Genomic DNA, 27,898 nt, shown 5'->3' with positions numbered 1-27,898 from the left:
TACCAGCAGCCACCAATAGAGGGAGACGACTGTCTGGACACACTGTGGACCGTCTCCCTCTCTTCCACTAGTACACTGATCTGCATGCAATCAGCAGCCACACCATCCAACAAATGTCTGCCAGGCACCGATGACACAATGTAACTCCAGGAGTATCAATTCTCAGCTTAGTACACGAGGGACACATTCATTTATGTCAGGCACGCCGAGTCTCAGAATGACCCTATAGTGGCTTGTCCCCCCCACCAAGGTAGGTAGTTAGGTAGGTGAGACTCCTCCAGTGTTCATTCCTTCCCTCTGCAGAACCGTCTCATCAAATGAACAAATGTCTATTGTATACTGATCACTGAACCAAGAAAATAGCAGTTGTATCGTCTCATCGTGACGTGGTGAGGAGGGGCAGTGTCTGGCAGTGAAGAGGTTACAGAGGAGGATGATGGGGATGGTGAGGAGGTGCAGTGTCTGGCAGTGAAGGGGTTACAGAGGAGGATGGTGAGGAGGTGCAGTGTCTGGCAGTGAAGAGGTTACAGAGGAGGATGGTGAGGAGGTGCAGTGTCTGGCAGTGAAGGGTTTACAGAGGAGGATGGTGAGGAGGTGCAGTGTCTGGCAGTGAGGGGTTTGGGAAGAGGAGGAAGATGGTGAGGAGGTGCAGTGTCTGGCAGTGAAGAGGTTACAGAGGAGGATGGTGAGGAGGTGCAGTGTCTGGCAGTGAAGGGTTTACAGAGGAGGATGGTGAGGAGGTGCAGTGTCTGGCAGTGAAGGGGTTTGGGAGGAGGAGGAAGATGGTGAGGAGGTGCAGTGTCTGGCAGTGAAGAGGTTACGGAGGAGGAGGATGGTGAGGAGGTGCGGTGTCTGGCAGTGAAGGTGTTTGGGAGGAGGAGGAGGATGGTGAGGAGGTGCAGTGTCTGGCAGTGAAGGGGTTTGGGAGGAGGAGGAGGATGGTGAGGAGGTGCAGTGTCTGGCAGTGAAGAGGTTACGGAGGAGGAGGATGGTGAGGAGGTGCAGTCTGGCAGTGAAGGGGTTACAGAGGAGGATGATAGGAGGTGCAGTATCTGGCAGTGAAGGGGTTACAGAGAAGGTGGAGGATGATGGTGAAGAGGTGCAGTGTCTGGCAGTGAAGAGGTTACAGAAGAGGATGATGATGGTGAGGAGGTGCAGTGTCTGGCAGTGAAGAGGTTACAGAGGAGGATGATGATGGTGAGGAGGTGAAGTATCTGGCAGTTAAGGGGTTACAGAGAAGGAGAAGGATGATGGTGAGGAGGTGCAGTGTCTGGTAGTGAAGGGGTTACAGAGGAGGCTGATGATGGTGAGGAGGTGCAGTGTCTGGCAGTGAAGGGGTTACAGAGGAGGATGGTGAGGAGGTGCAGCGTCTGGCAGTGAAGGGGTTTGGGAGGAGGAGGATGATGGTGAGGAGGTGCAGTGTCTGGCAGTGAAGAGGTTACGGAGGAGGAGGAGGAGGATGGTGAGGAGGTGCAGTCTGGCAGTGAAGGGGTTACAGAGGAGGATGATAGGAGGTGCAGTATCTGGCAGTGAAGGGGTTACAGAGAAGGTGGAGGATGATGGTGAGGAGGTGCAGTGTCTGGCAGTGAAGATGTTACAGAGGAGGAGGAGGATGGTGAGGAGGTGCAGTGTCTGGCAGTGAAGAGGTTACAGAGGAGGATGATGATGGTGAGGAGGTGAAGTATCTGGCAGTGAAGGGGTTACAGAGAAGGATGATGGTGAGGAGGTGCAGTGTCTGGCAGTGAAGAGGTTACAGAGGAGGATGATGATGGTGAGGAGGTGAAGTATCTGGCAGTGAAGGGGTTACAGAGAAGGATGATGGTGAGGAGGTGCAGTGTCTGGCAGTGAAGGGGTTACAGAGGAGGCTGATGATGGTGAGGAGGTGCAGTGCTTGGCAGTGAAGGTGTTACAGAGAGGAGGAGGATGATGGTGAGGACGTGCAGTGTGTGACCATGAAGAGGTTCCAGAGGAGGAGGAGGATGATGGTGAGGAGGTGCAGTGTCTGGCAGTGAAGAGGTTACAGTGGACGGTGATGATGTGGTGGGGAGGGCAGTGCCTGGCAGTGAAGGGGTTACAGAGGAGGAAGATGATGGTGAGGAGGTGCAGTGTGTGGCCATGAAGAGGTTCCAGTGGAGGAGGATGATGATGGTGAGGAGGTGCAGTGTCTGGCAGTGAAGAGGTTACAGTGGACGGTGATGATGTGGTGGGGAGGGCAGTGCCTGTACTGCAGAAGGAGAATGTGACACAGCACACAGCAGATGACGGAGCTGCAGACACAGAAGGTGAGCGCCACGACTGCACCATTCTTCTGTTCTTCCCTGCAGGATAATATGAGTGCCATGTCCTCATTCCTGCAATACGACTGCCACCACCTGACCCCAGGACGTCATACCGAACGTACCCTACACGTAATACTCCACACCCCAACATCACCCACCACCTGACCCCAGAACGTCATACCGAACGTACCCTACACGTAATACTCCACACCCCAACATCACCGACCACCTGACCCCAGGACGTCATACCGAACATACCCTACACGTAATACTCCACACCCCAATATCACCCACCACCTGACCCCAGGACGTCATACCGAACGTACCCTACACGTAATACTCCGCACCCCAACATCACCCACCACCTGACCCCAGGACGTCATACCGAACGTACCCTACACGTAATACTCCACACCCCAACATCACCGACCACCTGACCCCAGGACGTCATACCGAACATACCCTACACGTAATACTCCACACCCCAACATCACCGACCACCTGACCCCAGGACGTCATACCGAACGTACCCTACACGTAATACTCCGCACCCCAACATCACCGACCACCTGACCCCAGGACGTCATACCGAACATACCCTACACGTAATACTCCGCACCCCAACATCACCCACCACCTGACCCCAGGACGTCATACGGAACGTACCCTACACGTAATACTCCACACCCCAACATCACCGACCACCTGACCCCAGAACGTCATACCGAACATACCCTACACGTAATACTCCACACCCCAACATCACCCACCACCTGACCCCAGAACGTCATACCGAACATACCCTACACGTAATACTCCACACCCCAACATCACCGACCACCTGACCCCAGGACGTCATACCGAACGTACCCTACACGTAATACTCCGCACCCCAACATCACCCACCACCTGACCCCAGGACGTCATACGGAACGTACCCTACACGTAATACTCCACACCCCAACATCACCCACCACCTGACCCCAGGACGTCATACCGAACATACCCTACACGTAATACTCCACACCCCAACATCACCGACCACCTGACCCCAGGACGTCATACCGAACATACCCTACACGTAATACTCCACACCCCAACATCACCGACCACCTGACCCCAGGACGTCATACCGAACGTACCCTACACGTAATACTCCGCACCCCAACATCACCCACCACCTGACCCAAGGACGTCATACCGAACGTACCCTACACGTAATACTCCGCACCCCAACATCACCCACCACCTGACCCAAGGACGTCATACCGAACGTACCCTACACGTAATACTCCGCACCCCAACATCACCCACCACCTGACCCCAGAACGTCATACCGATCGTACCCTACACGTAATACTCCACACCCCAACATCACCGACCACCTGACCCCAGGACGTCATACCGAACATACCCTACACGTAATACTCCGCACCCCAACATCACCCACCACCTGACCGCAGGACGTCATACGGAACGTACCCTACACGTAATACTCCACACCCCAACATCACCGACCACCTGACCCCAGGACGTCATACCGAACGTACCCTACACGTAATACTCCACACCCCAACATCACCCACCACCTGACCCCAGAACGTCATACCGAACATACCCTACACGTAATACTCCACACCCCAACATCACCCACCACCTGACCCCAGAACGTCATACCGAACATACCCTACACGTAATACTCCACACCCCAACATCACCGACCACCTGACCCCAGGACGTCATACCGAACGTACCCTACACGTAATACTCCGCACCCCAACATCACCCACCACCTGACCCCAGGACGTCATACGGAACGTACCCTACACGTAATACTCCACACCCCAACATCACCCACCACCTGACCCCAGGACGTCATACCGAACATACCCTACACGTAATACTCCACACCCCAACATCACCGACCACCTGACCCCAGGACGTCATACCGAACATACCCTACACGTAATACTCCACACCCCAACATCACCGACCACCTGACCCCAGGACGTCATACCGAACGTACCCTACACGTAATACTCCGCACCCCAACATCACCCACCACCTGACCCAAGGACGTCATACCGAACGTACCCTACACGTAATACTCCGCACCCCAACATCACCCACCACCTGACCCAAGGACGTCATACCGAACGTACCCTACACGTAATACTCCGCACCCCAACATCACCCACCACCTGACCCCAGAACGTCATACCGAACATACCCTACACGTAATACTCCACACCCCAACATCACCGACCACCTGACCCCAGGACGTCATACCGAACGTACCCTACACGTAATACTCCGCACCCCAACATCACCCACCACCTGACCCCAGGACGTCATACGGAACGTACCCTACACGTAATACTCCACACCCCAACATCACCGACCACCTGACCCCAGGACGTCATACCGAACATACCCTACACGTAATACTCCACACCCCAACATCACCGACCACCTGACCCCAGGACGTCATACCGAACGTACCCTACACATAATACTCCGCACCCCAACATCACCCACCACCTGACCCCAGGACGTCATACCGAACGTACCCTACACGTAATACTCCACACCCCAACATCACCCACCACCTGACCCCAGGACGTCATACCGAACATACCCTACACGTAATACTTCACACCCCAACATCACCGACCACCTGAACCCAGGACATCATACCGAATATACCCTACACGTAGTACTCTACACCCCATTATAGCCGACCACCTGACCCCAGGATGTCATAACAAATATACCCTACACGTAGTGCTCTACACCCCAACATAACTGACCACCTGGCCCCAGGAAGTCATACCGAATATACCCTACACGTAGTACTCTACACCCCAACATAACTGACCACCTGACCCCAGGACATCAAACTGAATATACCCTACACGTAGTACTCTACACCCCAACATAGCCAACCACCTGACCCCAGGATGTCATACCGAACATACCCTACATATAGAACTCTACACCCCAACATTACCGACCACCTGATCATAGGACGTCATACCGAATATACCCTACACATAATACTCCACACCCCAACATCACCGACCACCTGACCCCAGGACGTCATACCGAACATACCCTACACGTAATACTCCACGCCCCAACATCACCGACCACCTGACCCCAGGACATCATACCGAATATACCCTACACGTAATACTCCACACCCCAACATCACTGACCACCTGACCCCAGGACGTCATACCGAATATACCCTACACATAGAACTCTACACCCCAACATCACCGACCACCTGACCCCAGGACGTCATACCGAATATACTCTACACGTAATATTCCACACTCCAACATCACTGACCACCTGACCCCAAGACGTCATACCGAATATACCCTACATGTAGAACTCTACACCCCAACATCACCGACCACCTGACCCCAGGACGTCATACCGAACATACCCTACACGTAATACTCCACACCCCAACATCACCAACCACCTGACCCCAGGACATTATACCAAATATACCCTACATGTAGTATTTTACACCCCAACATCACCAACCACCTGACCCCAGGACGTCATACCGAATATACCCTACACGTAATACTCCACACCCCAACATCACCCACCACCTGACCCCAGGACGTCATACGGAACATACCCTACACATAATACTCCACACCCCAACATCACCGACCACCTGACCCCAGGACATCATACCGAATATACCCTACACGTAATACTCCACACCCCAACATCACCAACCACCTGACCCCAGGATATTATACCAAATATACCCTACATGTAGTATTCCACACCCCAACATCACCAACCACCTGACCCCAGGACGTCATACCGAATATACCCTTCACGTAGAACTCTACACCCCAAAATCACCGACCACCTGACCCCAGGACATCATACCTAATATACCCTACACGTAATACTCCACACCCCAACATAGTCGACCACCTGACCCCAGGACGGCATACCGAATATACCCTACACGTAATACTCCACACCCCAACATAGTCGACCACCTGACCCCAGGACGGCATACCGAATATACCCTACACGTAGAACTCTACACCCCAACATCGCCGACCACCTGACCTCAGGACATCATACCGAATATACCCTACACGTAATACTCCACACCCCAACATCACCGACCACCTGACCCCAGGACGTCATACCGAACATACCCTACACGTAATACTCCACACCCCAACATCACCGACCACCTGACCCCAGAACATCATACCGAATATACCGTACACGTAGTACTCTACAACCGCACATCGCCGACCACCTGACCCCAGGACATCATACCAAATATACCCTACACCCAGTACTCTACACCCCAACATAGCCGACCACCTGACCCCAGGATGTCATACCAAATATACCCTACATGTAGTGCTCTACACCCCAACATCACTGACCACCTGACCCCAGGACGTCATACTGAATATACCCTACACATAGAATTCTACACCCCAACATAGCTGACCACCTGACCCCAGGATGTCATACCGAATATACCCTACACATAGAACTCTAAACCACAACATTGCCGACCACCTGACCCCAGGACGTCATACCGAATATACCCTACACATAGAACTCTACACCCCAACATCACCCACCACCTGACCCCAGAACATCATACCGAATATACCCTACACGTAATATTCCACACCCCAACATCACCGACCACCTGACCCCAGGAAGTCATACCGAATATACCCTACACGTAATACTCCACACCCCAACATCACTGACCACCTGACACCAGGACGACATACTAAATATACCCTACACATAGAACTACACCCCAACATCACCAACCACCACACCCCAGGACATAATATTGAACATACCCTACAAATAGAACTCTGCACCCCAACATCGCTGACCACTGGACACCATCATAATTCAATTCTATCATACTGTATACACTATATACATAGAACACTACACCTCCAACATCACCAACATGACCCATCACCCCCTCCCAAATATCACTGTCCACCGGACACCATCATTTAATTCTATTACACTCTATACATAGAACACTAAACCTCCATCACCAACCACTGGATACCATAATACAAATCTATTACATTCTGCATGTAGCACTACCCTTGTGAGAGCCGCTCTGTTTTTTAGGTCCCCCTAAGCGCTGCACAGCCAGGCAACACACATTTTCTACACTTGCATCCACAGTAAGTGAACAGTCCATGAGCTTGGCCAGTGACAGCCTCCTCAGCACTCCATCTTCCACCTGACTCCCCTCCTGGCCTCACTATCCCATATTTAAGGGTTGGTCTCACCACTCTACCAGGGCCTCCAAACACGGGATTGGCTAGACTCCTATAAACATGCAGATTAGGTCTCCACCACTTTCGCCAACTGGCTTCTGGAAGGTTCCATGGTCCTCCAGAACCAGGTGGAAGCGATAGAGTCCCAACCTGTTAAACCATCCAGCTTGACCTGCAGTAACCTGATCTTAATCACAGGCTCACACAATTACCATGAGTCATACACAACAGAATTACCTGCACTACACTAGTGGCACACTAGAGGCTGCTACATATACATAGAACTCTACACCCCACCATCACTGACCACCATCACCACAACATGCCATGCCACCCCTACCCCAACATCACTGACCACCACATCTATTACATTATATACATAGAACACTACAGCGCCAACATCACCGACAATTGGACACAATCATAATACAATTCTATTACACTCGCTACATAGAACACTACACCCCCAACATCATCGACCACCCCCACTCCAACATGACCCACCACCCCCACCACATGACCCTCACCCTAACATGACTCACCAACCTCACTCCAACATGACCCACCACCCCCACCCCAACATGACCCACCACCCCCACCCCAACATGACCCACTACCCTCACCCCAACATGACCAATCATTCCCACTGAAACATGACCCACCACCCCCATTCCCGCATGACCCACTACCTCCACTCCAACATGACCCACCACCCCCACCCAAACATGACCAACCACCCCCACTCCAACATGACTCACCAACCCCACCCCAACATGACCAACCATCCCCACTCAAACATGATCACCACTGGACACGATCATAATACAATTCTATTGCACTCCATATATAGAACACTACACCCCCAACAAGACTGATCACTGACCACCACATCTATTACACTATATACATAGAACACTACAGTGCCAACATCACCGACCACTGGACACAATCATAATACAACTCTATTACACTCGCTACACAGAACACTACACCCCCAACATCACCGACCACCCCCACTCCAACATGACCCACCACCCCCACCACAACATGACCCTCACCCCAACATGACTCACCACCCCCACCCCAACATGACCCACCACCCTCACCCCAACATGACCAATCATCCCCACTGAAACATGACCCACCACCCCTTATTCCCGCATTACCCACTACCTCCACTCCAACATGACCCACCACCCCCACCCAAATATGACCAACCACCCCCACTCCAACATGACTCACCAACCCCATCCCAACATGGCCCACCATCCCCACCCCAATATGACCAACCACTCCCATTCAAGCATGATCACCACTGGACACGATCATAATACAATTCTATTGCACTCCATATATAGAACACTACACCCCCGACAAGACTGATTACTGACCAACACAAGTTCAGACCGAAACTTTGCTGTTTGGGCATTCGGATGAACATCTGAACATTTATCTGTTCGTGAGCCAAACATCGTGGCAGCATTACTTATACAGGTTGCTTACTTCAAGCATTGGCTGCTAAGGATGCCGGTGGATGCAGGCACTGTCAAGCCCTTAATAACCATTGTAACAACCATTGTCACTGGTCCCATTCACTTACATGTCCCAAAATTCCCAGCCATGTAAGCAAAGGGTTGGGATAGTTAAAGAAAATAATAGTGTTTGGGGGATCCCCCATAAATTCATGGGTCCTTCAAGTTTTTGACAAGTCCTATAATAAAAACAAAAATCTAAAAAATGTCCCACAATGTACGTCTATAGTCAATCATGCCATCTAGCAATTTAGATTCACATCAATCACCATGCTTGATGCCCACTGACCTGCCAAGAGAAAGGTAAACACCACCTGCTGACCGTCAACTGCTTGTCTGAATCAGATGGATACGCAGATGACAGCTCATCTATATAATGGAGCGGGGTCCCCCTGGTGATTTCATTGACCAAATTGGGTCATATCCCGGGCCGCTTACTTTACTTACTTTATTACAGCTGTCATCTGGGCAGGTAGGCTAGCAGTCGTTGGATTGAGATTGGTGGCGGCACATTTTTTTTTTTCCGAGGGTGGGCAGGCATCATGATTGACATGGATCTACATCACAGGACAACTGGACTTTTTTTTTTAATTAGTAAAGGAATTGTCAAAAACTGTGTGTTTTGAATGTTTACATTTTTTTTGTGATTGAACTGAGTACTGTTGTATGTACCCCTTACTCAATCGCAAGGAAGGGGGAGGGCGTTATCTGGGGGCCCCCTTATTTTTACAGGGGGGGTTCCAGATTCCAATAAGCCCCCCATTTGCAGACCCCCACAACCATTGGACCAGGGTTGTGGGGAAGAGGCCCTTGTCAACAAGGCAGTGTATGGTTCAGGAGGAAGCGGCACATGCTTGTCCTCCTCCTCTTTACTGGCCTGCCAGGCTGCATGCTTAGTATTAGGTTGTATACATCGTACGAATACACCACTTCACAGGCCAGGTCGGGACCCCCCTCAGACATCTTAAGTAACAGAGTTTTGAATTTTTAATGTTTCACTTAAAACATAAATAAATCACTGCTCCCTGACAAACATTATTTTTTAAAACTTTTGTTTTTGCTTTGGTCCATGTCCCCCAGGGCAGTGCTCAGCCCCCAACCCCCGAGCAATTTGTCTGAAAATCCCTTACCTATTAGCCTAGAAAATGGGCAGAACTGAATTTTAACATTCGGTTCCCATTGTCTTCAAAGGGGTAAAGATTTGGCATCCAAACTTTATTCATGTTTGCCAATCCTGCTTGAACCGCACCCAGGTGTGTTCAACTCACCCCTACGCTCTATACATAGAACACCTCCAACATGAGCGACCACTGGACATGATCAAAATACGGTTCTATTATACTCTGGGGACAGAGGGATTAATTCACAAACAGGAAAAGAGAAATTGGCTTACCCAAAAGGGCAAAGAGATTCGGTTCATAAAGAGTAATTGGGTTCATAAAAAGGGACAGATGGATTCGTTTTAGAAAGAGGGACAGAGAGATTGGATTGATGAAGAGGGACAGAGTTATCTGGTTCCCGAAGAGGAACAATGGGTCTGAGTTCCCAAAGAGAGACGAGGGATTGGGTTCACAAAGAGGGCCAATGGCTCTCAGTTCCCAAAGAGGGACGAGGGAATTGGATTCATAAAGAGGGATAAAGGTATTGGGTTCACAGAGAGGGACAATGGGACTGGGTTCCCAAAGAGGGACAAAGGAATTGGATTCACAAAGAGGGACAGAAGTATTGAGTTTACAAATAAGGACAATGGGTCTGGGTTTCCAAAGAGGGACGGGGGATTGGATTCACAGAGAGGGATAGAAGTATTGGGTTCATGTAGAGGGACAATGGATCTGAGTTGCCAACGAGAGACGGGGAATAGGTTTACAAAGAGGGACAGAGAGTTGGGTTAAAAAAAAGGACAATGGGTCTGGGTTTCCAAGGAGGAACGGGGAATTGGGTTCACAAACAGGGACAGAGGTATTGGATTCACAGAGAGGGACAATGGGACTGGGTTCCCAAGAAGGGACAGGGGGATTAGATTCACAAAGAGAGACAGAGATATTGGGTTCAAGAATAAGGACAATCACTCTGGGTTTCCAAAGAAAGACAGGGGATTAGGTTTACAGAGAGGGACAATGGACTGGGTTCTCAAAGAGGGACAGGGGAATTGGATTCACAAAGAAGGACATAGGTATTGGGTTCACAAATAGGGACAATGGCTCTGGGTTTCCAAAGAGGGACAGGGGATTGGGTTCACAGAGAGGAGCAATAGTACCGAGTTCCCAAAGAGGTACAGGGGGATTGGATTCACAAAGAGTGACAGAGGTATTGGGTTCATGAAGAGGGACAATGGATCTGAGTTCCCAAGGAAAGACGAGGGATTGGGTTCACAAAGAGGGACAATGGGTCTGGGTTCCCAAAGAGAGAGGAGGGATTGGGTTCACAAAGAGGGCCAGTGGGACTGGGTTCCCAAGAAGGGACAGTGGGATTGGATTCACAAAGAGGGACAGATGTATTGGGTTCACAAATAGGGACAATCACTCTGGGTTTCCAAAGAGGAACGGGGGACTGGGTTCAAAGAGAGGGACAATGAGACTGGGTTCCTAAAGAGGGATGGGGGATTGGATTCACAAAGAGTGACAGAAGTATTGGGTTCATGAAAAGGGACAATCACTCTGAGTTCCCAAAGAGAGACGGGGGATTGGGTTCACAAAGAAGGACAGTGGGTCTGGGTTCTCAAAGAGAGACAGGGAATTGGGTTCACAAAAAGGGACAATGTGTCTGTGTTCCCAAAGAGAGATAGGGGATTGGGTTCAAAAAGAGGGACAGAGGAATAGGTTCCCAGAGCAGGATAGAGAGATTGGGTTCCTGAAAAAAGACAGAGAGAAATTTCCCAAAAATAGGATGAGGGCTTGGGTTCACAAACACAGCTAGAGGGATTGGGTTTACAAACAGGAACTGAGTTTCCAATAAGGATGGGAATTTTAGGTTCATAAAGAGAGACTGGGTTCAGAAAAAGGGAGATAGGGATTAGGTTCAGAAAGAGGGACAGAGGGATTGGGTTCACAAACAATAGTTAGAGGGATTAGGTTCACAAAGAGGAACAGAGGTACGGGGTTCCAGAAAGGGACAGAGAGATTGGGTTCAAAAAGAGGGACATAGAGATTGGGTTTCCAAAAAAGGCACAAAAGGACTGGGTTCACAAAGAGGGATAGAGGGATCAGTTTCACAATAAGGGACAGAGGGATTCTGTTCCCAGAGCAGGACAGAGGGTTTGGTTCCAAAAAAAAGACAGAGAGACTGAATTCCCAAAAAGGGACAGAGGCATTGGGTCACTAGAGGGGACCAGAGGGATTAGTTTCCCAAAAGGTAACAGAGAGATTGGGTTCTCAGAGTGGGACAAAGGGATTGGGTTGCCAAAGATGGACAGTTCTTCAAGGTCAGGGACAGCTGAGAGTTATGGATGACAAATCTACAATAAAGATAAGTAATGAAAGTTCTGTCCTGTAAGAAGCATCATTTGGTAGTAGTCCAGTTCTTCATCAGGGCCAAGTCTCAGGACAGTTTAGATGTGTTTAATGGTGGTCTTTAGTTGGGTCCATGTTAGTCCATGGATTCTGCGTGATTAGGAAGCTATGATTCTCAGTCCTTGGCACTCTTTTCTGCAGATCGGGACAGCACCTTAACTAGGGAAGAAATCACTGTTTACTCTGAGAAAGTCAAACATTTACCATAGGAAGGTAAAACTGAAAAATAAGTGTTAATGATTTGAAGACGGGTTGATAAAAACTGGAACCAGTCTTAGCAGAGATTATACCAAACTGCCATGCTGGCAGTGAGATAAGAATGACCTTTCTTTCAGTGGACTTGTACTAACAGCAAATCCCTTCACAAATTTCACCAATTCAGGACTGCATGGTTGCTGCAACTCTTCTATCTGGGTTTGTTATGTAGAAACCCCGCCATATGCTGGACTGTCCCTAGCCTAAATTTAGTTTTTGCGGCCAGGCTGTAGGCAGGCTGGGCTTTGTTTGGGTCATCTGGGTTCAATAGGTTTCTCCTAAACCCAAGAACATTGTTGGCTTTTGCCTCTTACTGGGGAGTGTGCTCCAGCAGATCATGTGTGAAGAAACAATATACTGGATTATAAATACCTGTTCTTCCTTGGTTAATCACTGAGGGGTCGTTATCAGTGATGTGGGCTGGGAAAGAAGAAAAATATTTGGAGAGAGCTTTTAGAAGGGCCGTTCCCCCTCGTCTTTGGAGAGGATGTCTATATGAGGGTTTCAGTGCTTTCCTCCTAGGCTTTGTCAAGAAGTCCTTGCCTCCTAGGCTTTTCCTAAAGAGGATGTGAGCCCAGAGGTTCATGCCTTCCTGGCTGTGCCTATAGAGAGTGTAAGTCCAGATGTCTTGGCCTCCCAGGCTTTGCTTAGAGAGAATGTGCGTCTGGAGGTTCTTGCCTCCCAGATTTTACCTGGATTGGATGTGGGTCCAGGGGTCCTTGCCATCGAGGAATTGCCTGGATTAGACGTGAATCTAGAGATCCTTGCCTCCCAAGCTTTGCCTGCAGAGGATGCCAGTCCAGAGGTCCTTGCCTCCCAGGTTTTGTCTGGAGAGGATGTGAGTCCAGATGTTCTTGCCTCCCAGGGTTTTCCTGGAGAGGATGCAAGTGCAGAGGTCCTTGCCTCCAAGGGTATTCCTGAAGAGAATGTGAATCCAGATGTTCTTGCCTCCCAGACTTTACCTAGATTGGATGTGAGTCCAGAGATCCTTGCCTCCCAAGCTTTCCCTGAAGAGGATGCAAGTCCAGAGGTCCTTGCCTCCCAGGCTTTGTCTGGAGAGAATGTGTGTCCAGAGGTTTTTGCCTCCCAGGCTTTGCCTGAAGAGGGTACAAGCCCAGAGTTTTTGCCTCCTAGACTTTGCTTGGAATGGAGGTCCAGAGGCCCTTGCCTCCAAGGGTTTTATCTGGGGAGAATGTGAGTCCAGAGATGCTTGTCTCCCAGGCTTTGCCTGGAAAGGATATCATTGTGGGAAATCTATAACTTCCAGGCTACTGCCTGGGGAGATGTAACTCCAGAGGGCTGCAGTATTTCCCTTCCATGCCCTTTGCCGGAAGAAGAAGCTGAAGGTGCAGAAAAGTTTCCTGTCTGGGCTTAAAGGTCCACAACTGGCCTGTGCAGGAGGTCAGAAAAATTCTAACCTGGTCTGTGGCAGAGGCTGAAGATACTTTAAGGTAGCTGCCCATGTGGGCCTAAAGAGTTCGCAGTAGTCTGCGGCAGGTGATAGTAGAAGAACTTACTAATTGTAGTGGTTTATTTGCTGGTCTAGATGGACTTGTGTCTTTTATCAACCTGACTATGTAACTATGGTCTTTGCTGCTGTTTTGGGTATCCTGTATCCCTACCTCTCTCTCCCTAAACCAATGGTCTCCAAACTGCAGCTCAGGGACCAAATGCGGCCCTTTGCATACCTTTATCCTACCCTTGAGGCATTATTCCTCCCACTGATACCATCAATGGGGCAATAATTCCTGCACTGACACCACAGTGGGGCACCATTCCTCCCACTGATAGCAACAAATGGGCACTATTCCTTTCGCTGACAATAACAGCAGGGGCACTATTCCTCCCACTAACACTAATAATGGGCACTATTCCTCTCACTGACACCAATGATGGGGCACTATTCATCCCACTAACACCAATAATGGGCACTATTCCTCTCACTTACACCAATGATGGGGCACTATTCATCCCACTGACACCAATGATGGGGCACCATTCCGCCAACTGGCACCAATAATGGGGCACTTATTTTCCCACTGACACCAATGATGAGGCACTATTCCTCCCACTGAAACCAATGATGGGGCACTATTCCTTCCAGTGAAACCATTGATGGGACACTATTCCTTCCACTAACATGAATGATGGGGCACTATTCCTCCCAATGACATGAATCATGGGGCACTATCCCTCCCACTAACACCAATGATAGGTCACTATTATTTTCACTGACACGAATGATGGGATACTATTTCTCCCACTGACACCAAGTATGGGGCACTAATTCTTTCACTGACACCAATGATGGGGCACTATTCCTTCCACTGAAACCAATGATAGGGCACTATTCCTTCCACTGACACCAATGATGAGACACTATTCCTCCCACTGATACCAATGATGGGGCACTATTCCTTCCACTGATACCAATGATGGGGCACTATTCCTTTCACTGATACCAATGATGGGACACTATTCCTCCCACTGACACCAATGATGGGACACTATTCCTCCCACTGATACCAATGATGGGGCACTATTCCTCCCACTAACACCAGTAATGGGCACTATTCCTCTCACTTACATCAATGATGGGACACTATTCCTCCCACTGATACCAATGATGGGGTACTATTCCTCCCACTGACACCAACCATGGGGCACTATTCTTCCCACTGATACCAATGATGGGGCACTATTCCTTCCACTAATACCAATGATGGGACACTATTCCTCTCACTGACACCAATGATGGGACACTATTCCCCCCACTGACACCAATGATGGGGCACTATTCCTCCCACTGACACCAATGATGGGGCACTATTCCTCCCACTGATACCAATGATGGGGCACTATTCCTCCACTGATACCAATGATGGGGCACTATTCTTCCCACTGATACCAATGATGGAGCACTATTCCTTCCACTGAAACCAACAATGGGGCACTATTCCTCCCACTGACACCAAGTATGGGGCACTATTCCTTCCACTGATACCAATGATGGGACACTAATATTCCCCCTAATACCAAAGATGGGACAGAGTTTATTCCCACTGATTCCAGGACATTTTCTACTCTCTCTGGCCATGGTCTGGCCCCTATAAAGTCTGAAGCACAGTAAGCTGACCCTTTGGTTAGAAAGTCCGGAGACCCCTGCCCTAAACTATAGAGTCAATACACTTTCCAAAAGAAGTATGCCGGCCTTCAAGACTGCCAGTCACCTTCAGAGATTTGGTATGTGTCTGGGTAAAGCTACAGCGCATGTGGACCAGTAGGGAAAGCAGGAAAGCCTACCAAAATCTAGCACCTTTTTCGGGGGTCAAGGCTTTTTGTGTCAAGTTGGGTTTTAATGTACAATAAGGACTCATTTTACCCAGAGGAGCTCTCCTCCATAATTCGATCTGTCTGTCTTGCAGGATTTCCACCATGATGGCTGTCCTCCTGATCCTGCTAGCTCCTCTGCTCTTCAGTAGCGGCCTCGCAGCACCTCGCTCTGGGGACAGGTGAGATCTTAGTACTGATGACCCAAAACGGGGCTAATTTATCTATGGAGGAATGATATCTTCACCCTTTTTAGCATTTTCCCCCTGATTCTCACTCTTCAGCTTGGAAGTCATGGAAGTCTAAGACTTGGCCAATCAGCTCCCTAAGCTCATATACTGTCTCCCAGGTTCTGAGTGTACATTACAGGGTGAGCCCTTTGGTTAGGAGGAATGGGATTTGGTTAAATACACGTAGCACTACCCCCTTAGGAGTTGCTGGGTTTTGGGTCCCCTTACAGCTCTGCACAGCCAGGCAACACGCACACTGGAGACAGTAAACAGTCCTCTAGCTTGGTTTTGGGATTTAATTAGAGGGGTTTAGAACTTGGATTGGGTTGAGGGGTGTATGGAATTCCCAAGGAAACTGTGACCTATGAGGGCAACTCCTAAGCAACTATGTACAAGTCCGTGGACAAAAAGTCTCTCCTTTAAAGAGCTCTCCAGTGTACCTCCTCAGACCCCAGATAAAACCACCTCTTCACCCAGCTTCCTTAGGGTATCCCTGGACAAGGAGACCCAGAAACTGTCAACTTAGGAAACAATCCCAGATGAGGGGCTAGCTGGGTTCTCCACCTGACTGCCCTCTCCCCTTATCCAGCCCAGGGGGTGTAAAGTTACTCAGACAGTCCTTCTTGATAGCTCAATTGGTAGGTGGCTGCCTTCAGGCCTTTCTCTGGGCTGGCTGTTCCCTGCTGTTCAGGGTGTCCTTCCTGGAAGGTGGTGGTACAGTGGAGGCTCCCTTGTCCAGCACCAGCCTGTAGGTAGGCCCCATCTCTGGGCCCCCTTTCAGGCTCCACACTCCAGCCTTCACTTAATCTTCCACCTGACTCTACTCCTCCTGCTGATCATACTTATTTTTATTATTTATTTCAGGTACTTGTATAGCGCTGCTATATAAGTACTTATACTGCTTTTATTATACATTCACATCAGTCCCTAACCCTCAAGGGGCGTAAAATCTAAGGTCCCTAACTCACATTCATACATACACATACTAGGGCAAATTTTGACAGGAGCCAATTAACCTACCAGCATGTCTTTGGAGTGTGCAAGGAAACCGGAGTACCCGGAGGAAACCAACGCAGGCACAGGGAGTACATGTAAACTCCAGCCAGGCGGTGCCGTGGTTGGGATTCGAAACAACTACCCTAGTACTACCAGGCCCATGCCAAGCCTCCTACTTGGAGATTGCCCAGGATCTCTTAAGTATGCAGATCAGCTTCTCCTCACCTCACCCACTGCCTTCTAGAAACTTCTCCAGCTTCTAGAGCAGGTGGAGGTATTAGGGAACTGACCTGCAGAGCCCTCATCCCTGATCTACAATAACCTGGCTGACTCACACCCAGGCTAACTCATCCCAGGCTACTACTCAGTCTCTACCTACAAAAACTAACTAGCTCCCCCTAGCTAAACTTGAGGTGTGCTACATATGGAGCTCACGGGATTCCTGCCAGATCAACAAGTATTTTTCTGTACATATGGCATTTTTAAAGGGATAATACCTGGGGAAATGTCCATGTAATGCAGCAAATGTCTTTTTTATGCCATTAAATTGCTTAGTGTATCTAAAGCCATAAATGGATTTTTGTAGTTTTGGACAGGATGGGGAAGATCTCTTATCAGGTTTGTGTTGCTGAAGAGACTCTCCCTCTATATGTCCTGGTGTCACCAATAAGGAATCTGAATTGTTACAGTTGTCACCAGAACAGGAATAGGGGAGGTTTCTTCCAATGGGGACACCTGGCTAACTTCACTTGCTCCCTGCTGTGACTTTGGTACAGGAAGTAATAGGGAAATTTTACTAAGGGGGTGCAGTCATCAATAACTGGAGTTCTGGCCATTCCCTTCTCCCTCCAAAACTAATAGAAAATATAAAAAAATGAGCTTCTGATATACTTTAAATCTGAACTCAAAAAAAAAAATTCAAATATATTCCTCAGGATATAAATTCACTTTGTGTCCACCAGAAGTCTGTGCAAATGCAGATATTACTTTGTAAAAGTTGTAATGACATCATCACTGAGCTGTATGTCTCCTGTGCAATGCCAGAGCAGAGCTGTGGGAGGGCCTCAGCAGGCCCCACCCACTACAGGCTGTATGCAGAAAACTACAGGAGGGGGTAGAGACAAGACCAGTCACCCTTAACAAGGAACGAGAGCAGAGCTGTGGGAGGGCCTCAGCAGGCCCCACCCACTACAGGCTGTATGCAGAAAACTACAGAAGGGGGTGGAGACAAGACCAGTCACCCTGAACAAGGAACGAGTGCAGAGTTGTGGGAGGGCCTCAGCAGGCCCCACCCACTACAGCCTGTATGCAGAAAACTACAGGAGGGGGTGGAGACAAGACCAGTCATCCTGAACAAGGAACGAGAGCAGAGCTGTGGGAGGGCCTCAGCAGGCCCCACCCACTATAGGCTGTATGCATAAAACTACAGGAGGGGGTGCAGACAAGACCAACCACCTTTTACCTAAATAGAGAACTAGTGTTTGTCCCGTAGGGGGTCTTAACACCTTTCTCATCAAATGAGACTAGTCCACCTCTTCCAATTAGCTCTCTCTCTCAATTTTCTGTCATTTTCCAGGTTGGACGTGCAGGAAAATGTCCTCAACCCGTTCACGCCGGGGTCCGACCAGCTCAGGTGAGACCTCTGGAAGGGAATGATGTTGGGGCTTGAAAGAAAGAAGGAAAACTATGGGGGATGATTGGGAATACCATTGTGTTTGTTTTGCGTACATGTATATACAGTATGTTATATAGACTACCACAGCCCTCCTCTGGTCTTGGCCTGGCAAAGACTACCCAACAACCTTTGTAGGTAGTTGGGCTGAAGATAACCTAGCACAATCCCGGATGAGTATGTCTTCCTACCTGCTATGTTGGGTGAGGCATCTACCTGTCTATGCCCATCCTAACAAGGTAGTCCTATGGGAAGGTTTAGACATTAGAAGGCATTTGCCTCTCTTTGTTCTTCCTCAGTTTGTCATCCTATGGGAAGTTTTAGACATTAGAAGACATCTGCTTGTCTATGCTCTTCCCCAGGTGATCATCCTATGGAAAGTTTAAGATGTTAGAAGACATCTGCTTGTCTACACTCTTCCCCGGATTGTGACCATATGGGACGTTTTAGACATTAGAAGGCATCTCCCTGTCTATGCTCTTCTCCATATTGTCACCATATGGGAAGTTTTAGACATTAGAAGGAATCTGTTTGTCTATGCCCTTCCCTAGATGGTCATCCTATGGGAAGTTTTATATATTCAAAGACATATGCTTGTCTATGCTCTTTGATGGATGGTCATCCTATGGGAAGTTTCAGATATTCGAAGACACCTGCCTGTCTACGTTCTTCTCCAGATGGTCATCCTATAGGGAGTTTTAGATATTAGAAGACATCTGCCTGTCGATGCTCTTCTCCAGATGGTCACCTTATGGGACGATTTAGACATTAGAAGACATATGCCTGTCTAAGTTCCTCCCCAGATGGTCATCCTATGGGAAATTTTAGACATTAGAAGATATCTGCCTGTCGATGCTCTTCCCCAGATGGTCATCCTATGGGAAATTTTAGACATTAGAAGATATCTGCCTGTCGATGCTCTTCCCCAGATGGTCATCCTATGGGAAATTTTAGACATTAGAAGATATCTGCCTGTCGATGCTCTTCCTCAGATGGTCATCCTATGGGAAGTTTTAGACATTAGAAGACATCTGCCTTTTTAAGTTCTTCCCCAGATGGTCATCCTATGGGAAATTTTAGACATTAGAAGACATCTGCCTGTCAATGCTCTTCCCCAAATGGTCATCCTATGGAAAGTTTTAGACATTAGAAGACATCTGCCTGTCCATTTTCTTCCTCAGATGATCCTCCTATGGAACATATCAAACATTAGAAGGCATCCTGTTTTAGGGTTTGTTGTAACATCAAACTATTAAATATTACCTTCTCTGGACATAGTGTCTTCTGTGACATGGCTGTCAGTGCTTGTGGTCACACTGCTGTATGCGCTGAACACTGGGAACATCTGGGGTTCAGCAAATCATCCACAAACACTCTCACCAGGGCCAGGACAAGGGGTGGATGGGAGAGGAAGCTGCCCAGGGCGCAATGGTTTACTATAGGGATGGGGGTGCCTTCCTGCTGTTACAAGGCTGACAGGAGTAGTGACAGCGGAAGTGATTTTGACAAGTGAGTGACTGCTAGGGGTAGGATGCCCTAAGCTTGCACAGCATGAATGGGGTAGCGCAGTTTGCCATTTTTTCCCTGAGCGCTGGATGGCCTTGTCCCGGCACTGATTCTCATTCATGTGAGGCATACAGAAGAGATGGTGGGCACTTTCTAAATCTTATGTTCTGCTGTTCAGTCTTCTACAGGGATATCTGCAAGATGAAGACCCTATGGAAGAAAACACTTCTGACATGAAGAGAGAAACTGGTAAGTATTTTTGATGAAATACAGCCAAGAAGACATAGGAGAGACCAAAGGATGGGGTGGTGCTGTCCATTGTCAGGGATCAGGGACTAAAATATGGGGTATCCCAGACTGGGTTCCCTACCACTTACTTGCATTTTGGATTCTTTTTTTCTCATCTTCTCACAAATCTATGAACCCTCAAAGTTTTGTTTACTTCCTCAATATTTAGAGCTCTCATAGGCAGGGGATAAATGGGAAAAATTGGCCTGTGGGGCTGGCATGACCAAGTGCACCTTTAATGGTAGGAATAGATTTCTATGGGCTAAAGAAAGTTTATCATGAAAAGTACCATGGTGCTCCAGTGGTTGGTGGGCATGATGAGAGGTGGGTGTTCCTAAAGGACATAGTTTATCTGGATACACCTTCACATCTTCCAGCCTCACCTTTCATTGCGTCTCTTAGGAAGTCAATACCAAAGCTGGTGCTGAAAGACTTTCCTCTGATGGATTCTAAGATCACAGTTCTGAATGGGGAGCTGGCAGCCATATAAGCCTATCATGTGTTACTGACTGAGGAACTATCTCATGGCCAATAGACCAGCATGTCCTATTCTTAGTAAATGCCCCTCATCCCAGCCCTTCCCAACACCAGGGCATGTGCTGTTCCCTCATTCCTTAGTCTTTATGGGTTTGTTTTTCTTCCACTCCTTGAAATCCTTAGGCTGGCCATACATGGTTAGATGCTCTTGTTCAAGTATTTTATTGAAAAGTAACAAGGTAACAAGTATAATACAAACTGTCGCTTATGAAGTAATCCAGATAGAAGGGTTCACAAAGTAGCATCAGGTCAGTTGGGATGCAACCCAACGGAGACAATTGAACAATTACAAAGCCAGTCAGAGGTACAATATGACCTAAAGCGTTAATTACTATCGCCCAGCCAAGCCTTGCTGCACATTGGAGGGCTATAGTGTCCAAATAATTCAGGTACACAATTGAGGCCACTAGAGCTGGGGAACGTATAAAGAGCATAATAAGAGTGGCTACAATGCCGGAAAATCGTGGGGTAACTATAGGGATCACTGCTTGCTCGCTAAGTCTACGGGCACCTTGACTTAGTCTTCAACAGTCCCTGCTGAAGATAACATCTAGGGAAGTGGACAACCCAAAATGGGTGAGGCGCATGGAACAGAGAAAGAAGAAATAGGGACAGGGAGCGGAGAGGGGAAGTGTCAAGAGAGGGTAGGAAAGAGGAAGGGGTCCCCAGGGTGAGGAGCAAACAAGGAGACCCAAGGGGAACTCCAGAGTTACGCACCAGTATGTGTGTCAATGAGATAGTAGCGTTTTGTTAAAGCAGACTGGTAGATGGTGGTCCACCCATGGTTTCCACAATTGTTCATACTTACTCACCCTATCCTGCAGGACTGTCTCGACCTTAGCATGCATCATGGCCCTAGTGACTCTATGTTTGGTTTCTAGAACACTGAGGTGGGGAGTTTTCCAGGCCTTTGTGATAGTTTGCTTCGCAAAAGAAGTTTAATCTGATGCTGGGTTACATCCAAGGACTTCATATTAAGTAGGGCACATGGTTAGATTTCATTCAAACGTTCGTAGGAATATTGTTCATCAGAACATTTTTCATTCCATCATGGACTCAATTAATTTCTTTCCAAAGGCCATAAAATTTTGCCCAGACCTGATATGTGAATGGAATCCTAGAGTGAATTGAACAGGTTTCATTACAATATGTAAAGTTTTTTGAGCGAAAACCACATTCACTGCTAAGCTGGCCATAAATGGATCGAAAGTCCCTGTTGAACCATCCAAATTTGATCCATGTATGGCTACTGTGGTTGAAGAGAAGTCGATCTACCACTGGTTGAACAAAAAAATGACTTATCTATGACCAGCGTTAGTATTTCCAGAAACATTTAACATCCTGCTCCTTCAAATTTTCTCTTTGGTATAGTCCAAAATGAATGTCATAATGACCCCACTAACTATCTGAAAATCGAACTTTCCGAAAATATTTGAATGATATTCTACAGGTGTATGGCCAGCTTAATAGGTTGGAATTCTTTTCTTTCTCCACATAGTCCCTTACTAGAAGCACAGAAGTTCTTACTGGTCAGATATTAAACTATTTTCATTTCCAGGTAACGATGGTGTCCTTCACATCAGTCTGTAGGATGTCCTTGTGATGGTGGACAATGAATTTGGACATTAATCTAAATGCTACAGTAGAGCTTGTGGATTGGTGTGTGGGCCTCCATCCTTAACTATGAGATTTACAAAATGGGAGAGGGTCCCAGAATCTTACTCTCACCATATTTTGATTGGTGTCCTGAGAGATTCTGGAATGTTGGGAGTGTTCTTTTATCTATATTGTATGAAATACTCTTCTATCTTTCTTTTCTTCCAATATGTAATCAGTATTGCATGTAATGTCCCTTTTGTCTTTTACCTCCATCAGTCATCTTACACCTCTTTGTCCTCCATGACTTTGATAAGAGTGGACTTCTGGATGGGCTGGAGCTCATGCGTCTTCTTCGCAGAATCCTGGCTAAAAGTCTTCAGAGGGAACCTGCAGAAGATTTGGTAAATTTCAAATTCTTTGGTGGGGATCCTCTTGAAAGTGGTAAAGTAATGAGCTCAATGGAGGAGCAGACGTCCAGAAAAGTAATTCATAAAGTCGTACATGGTGCTGTGATTTGGGGTTGGGTTTTGTAGTAATTGCCAGTTTACTTGTAACTGTCTTGAACCTTCATGGATGAGGATAAGAATGCTGCATAGACTTTGCAATATGGAATCTGATCTAGATAGCTAGAGACCACCAGGATGGACTTGTGTTGTCTGTGCTGGTCTTCATCTGGAAGCCTGTAGGACACTAGAAGATAAGCAGGGGAGGTACCAATATCCTGATAATGTTTCTATTGTGAATAGAGTATAGTGTTGTCGTAGGGGTAGAATAGGAAGCATTATTGACTTCTGATTACCCTGGGAAAGGTGGGTTGGAAGTCGAATGGGATTAGCTGGAGAAAAGCAGTGCCGGGTCTCTAAGGTGCCTCATACTTCTCAGTGGGATGTAGTGTTTTCCCTGTGAGAAGCTTTTTTTTATCATGGCAAATATTTTGCTATTTACTAAACTACTTGGGGCAATTCCTGTTGATTATTTTTGGGACATGTCCTCCATTTTTTGGGGGAATTCCTCATCCTATTGTTGGGGCATTTCTTCTTCTTATTGTTCCTCCTATTAGTGTTCATGCAAATACTCCTCTGATTGTTAATGCAATTCCTCCTCCTATTGCTGGTGCAATTCCTCTTATTGTTGGGGAAATTCCTCCCTTTGTTGTTGGGGTAATTCCTCCTCTTATTGTTCCTGTGTTTATTGTTGGGGCAATTCCTTTTCTTATCGATGGGGCAATTCCTTTCCTTTTTTAGGGGCAATTCCTATCCTTTTTTGTTAGGGCAATTCTCCTCCGTATTGTTGGGGCAATTTCTCCTCTTAATCTTTGGGTAATTCCTCCATTTATTGTTGGGACAATTCTTCTTCTTATTGTTCCTCCTATTACCGGTAGTGTTCGTGCAAATACTCCTCTTATTGTTAATGCAATTCCTCCTCCTATTGCTGGTGCAATTCCTCCTCTTGGGGCAATTCCTCCCTTTATTGTTGGGGTAATTCCTCCTCTTATTCTTGGGGTAATTCCTCCTCTTATTGTTGGGGCAATTCCTCCTCCGATTATTGGGGCAATTTCTCTCTTTTTTTAGGGCAATTTTTCCGCTAATTGTTGGGGCAATTCCTCTTATTGTTTTTCTATTTTTGGGCAGTTCCTGTGTTTATTGTTGGGGCAATTCCTTTTCTTATTGATGGGGCAATTCTTTTCCTTTTTTTGGGGCAATTCTTCTTTTTTGTTAGGGCAATTCTCCTTTGTATTGTTGGGGCAATTTCTCCTCTTAATCTTTGGGTAATTCCTCCATTTATTGTTGGGGCAACTCCTCTTCTTACTGTTCCTGCTATTAGTGTTCGTGCAAATACTCCTCTTATTGCTAGTGCAATTCCTCCTCTTATTGCTAGTTCAATTCCTCCTCTTATTGTTGGGGCAAATCCTCCTCTTATTGTTGTGGCAATTCCTCCCTTTATTGTTGGGGTAATTCCTCCTCGTATTGTTGGGGCAATTCCTCCCTTTATTGTTGGGGCAATTCCTTCTCCGATTGTTGGGGCAATTTCTCTCTTTTTTGTTAGGACAATTTTTCTGGTAATTGTTTGGGCAATTCCTCTTATTGTTAGGGAATTGCTCCTTCTATTTTTGGGCAATTGATGTGTTTATTGTTGGGGCAATTCCTCTTCTTATTGATGGGGCAATTCCTCTCCTTTTTTGGGGGCAATTCCTCTCCTTTTTTTTAGGACAATTCTCCTCTGTATTGTTGGGGCAATTTCTCCTCTTAATCTTTGTGTAATTCATCCATTTATTGTTGGGGTAATTCCTCTTTTTATTGTTCCTCCTATTACAGTAGTGTTCGTGCAAATACTCCTCTTATTGCTAGTGCAATTCCTCCTATTGTTGGGGCAATTCCTCCCTTTATTGTTGGGGCAATTCCTCCTCTTATTATTGGGGCAATTCCACCTCTTATTGCTGGTGCAATTCCTCCTCTTATTGTTGGGGCAATTCCTCCCTTTATTGTTGGGGTAATTCCTCCCTTTATTGTTGGGGTAATTCCTCCTCTTATTGTTGGGGCAATTCCTCCCTTTATTGTTGGGGTAATTCCTTCTCCGATTGTTGGGGCAATTTCTCTCTTTTTTGTTAGGACAATTTTTCTGGTAATTGTTTGGGCAATTCCTCCTTTTCATGTTAGCGAATTTCTCCTTCTATTTTTGGGCAATTCCTGTGTTTATTGTTGGGGCAATTCCTCTTCTTATTGATAAGGCAATTTCCTTCCTTTTTTGAGGGCAATTCATCTCCTATTTTGTTAGAGCAATTCTTCTCCGTATTGTTGGGGCAATTTCTCCTCTTAATCTTCGGGTAGTTCCTTCATTTATTGTTGGGACAATTCCTCTCCTTTTTGTTGAGGTATTTCATCCTCTTACTAATAATTTCTATATTACTTTTAATTTTGAGGAATTTTTATGTTTTTTTTGTGTCTAGTTTTACATTTTTTCTGCTTTAATATTAGCAGCCAAAAAGACCGAAATGTGATAAAAGTTGAAGCAGCTGTTTGCTGATAATCAGATCCAGGAATTGCCACATATACATCCTTCATATTTCATGCAGAGAAGTCTTCATCTTTGGTTCTTAGTCATGTTGGTCTCCAGGGGCGGACTGATGACTCATGGGGCCCCCAGGCAATAGAGGATCATGGGGCCCCTGTGTCCTTGCCCAAACTCAAAAAAGCCTATGAAAAAGGTACCAGGGGCATCTCATGGGGCCCCCTACTGACCCCGGGCCCTCGGGCAGTGCCCAAGTTTCCAAATGGTCAGTCCACCCGTTGGTTTCTAATGAGTAGTAGATCTAATCAATGAATTATCAATGTAAATGTATTGATCTGCACATACACTGTATTTACTGAACAATAAATATCTGCCCTATATCAATGTAGGCTTTGCTCCTTTCCTGCAGGTCATTTCTCTGGTAGATGACATTTTGGTGAAACAAGACCTCAACCAGGATGGTCTACTTAGCGCCCAGGAACTTGTCACAACGCCAATCTCTAAAGCCGAGGACTCACCAACTGTTAATATGGCCATCCCCATCCCTCCGGGGGCCCACCCTGGAGCCTCAGAGGATAAGGATCATATACAGACTAACACTACCAATGCGTCAGAAGCTGCTGATCAGGAGGAAATATCCAAGGACAATATAAAAGAGCAGACCCATGAGCCTGCCCTGTCCCAAGAAGAAGCAGAGGAGCCTGCTGTGATCGATCATGAAGCTGCATCAGTAGAGAGAACCAATGAGAGTGAAGAAGTGGAGGAGCCAACGGAAGTGGATGGAGAGAAACAATTCAACCAGGACAAGGCTGTATCTGAGGATGAGATGTAAACGTTCTTGCTCCTCAATGCCACTGAAATACCTGAGGTCATCTGCATGGTGACCACAGAGAAAGCCACTATTAAAAAAAAACTCCCCTCACGGGAGGCAAAAGCTAGTGCCAATCAGATACTTTGTTGAAGGAAACAGATGGAAAGTTAAAGATTGGAGAAAGGCACAGCTTAGATCTTTCCTACGGTGGAGATATATGAGCTCCATCTATTTGTCCTAAACGTTCCTTAGAAAAGATGACGACACAACAACACGGGGAATGGAAATGCCTTTATTTGTTCTGAGTACCGGTGAATTGGCCCTCAGCCTGGCACGTGACCCTTGGCCAAGAACTACCATTGAACTTTGCTCAGATTAAATGATTCTGATGTGGTGCCAAAAGAACATTCTTGGGAGTCTTCAGCTGACCTCAGAGGACCTCATGGTGTATTGGTGATGGATTGAACGACAATAAAATGGAATGTTGGAAAGGTTTGACCAATTGTAATGCTTCATCGTTAGAGTTCAACTCCACTCAAAGCTGGAATATCACTCAGATTCACATTGGTGAGAGCAATCACACTGGAGCTTCATTGGTCTATCTTAGCAACCCCGGTGCTTAAATGACCTTAATATTCAAGCTCCACCCAATAGACCCGATCGATACAAAGCTACATTATGGTGTCACTCTGCTTCTTTTAAACCCTCCTGATTGTAGAATGGTAATTAGGGAGCTTGGCTTTGTGAAACTAATACAGGAGGACCTCACTATTGTGGGAGGGGCAGAGACACAAGCTACTGGGGGAAATTTCACCTTAGTAGGAGGGGCAGAGACACAAACTACTGGGGGAAATCTCACCATAGTGGGAGGGGCAGAGACACAAGCTACTGGGGGAATCTCACCATTGTGGGAGGGGCAGAGACACAAACTACTTGGGGGAAACCTCATCATAGTGGGAGGGGCAGAGACACAAGCTACTGGGGGCAATCTCACCATTGTGGGAGGGGCAGAGACACAACCTAC

General features: G+C 47.3%; 1 protein-coding gene across 4 annotated transcripts; it reads left to right on the top strand.

Annotated features, from left to right (window-relative positions):
* Positions 1–126: 126 nt before the first annotated feature.
* CGREF1 (cell growth regulator with EF-hand domain 1) lies at positions 127–27,369 on the top strand. Of its 4 annotated transcripts, none has more exons than XM_089657783.1 (6): positions 127–250; positions 16,322–16,408; positions 19,029–19,085; positions 20,809–20,879; positions 23,331–23,455; positions 26,473–27,369. In XM_089657783.1, exons 2-6 carry the CDS (start codon positions 16,332–16,334, stop codon positions 26,893–26,895), a joined length of 753 nt encoding a protein of 250 aa, XP_089513909.1. In that variant the 5' UTR covers positions 127–250; positions 16,322–16,331; the 3' UTR covers positions 26,896–27,369. The 4 variants fall into 4 exon arrangements, with proteins under 4 accessions (XP_089513909.1, XP_089513908.1, XP_089513907.1 ...); XM_089657782.1 differs by lacking the exon at positions 127–250 and adding an exon at positions 1,792–1,985; XM_089657781.1 differs by lacking the exon at positions 127–250 and adding an exon at positions 2,021–2,282.
* Positions 27,370–27,898: the final 529 nt, after the last annotated feature.

Source organism: Staurois parvus, unplaced genomic scaffold (genome assembly GCF_062004578.1).
Source record: "Staurois parvus isolate SC_StPar_1 unplaced genomic scaffold, SC_StPar_1.0 ptg001026l, whole genome shotgun sequence".
In the NCBI taxonomy this organism is placed as follows: domain Eukaryota; kingdom Metazoa; phylum Chordata; class Amphibia; order Anura; family Ranidae; genus Staurois; species Staurois parvus.
Note: the sequence above shows the minus strand (reverse complement) of the source record. Positions and strands in the feature narration are given on the sequence as shown.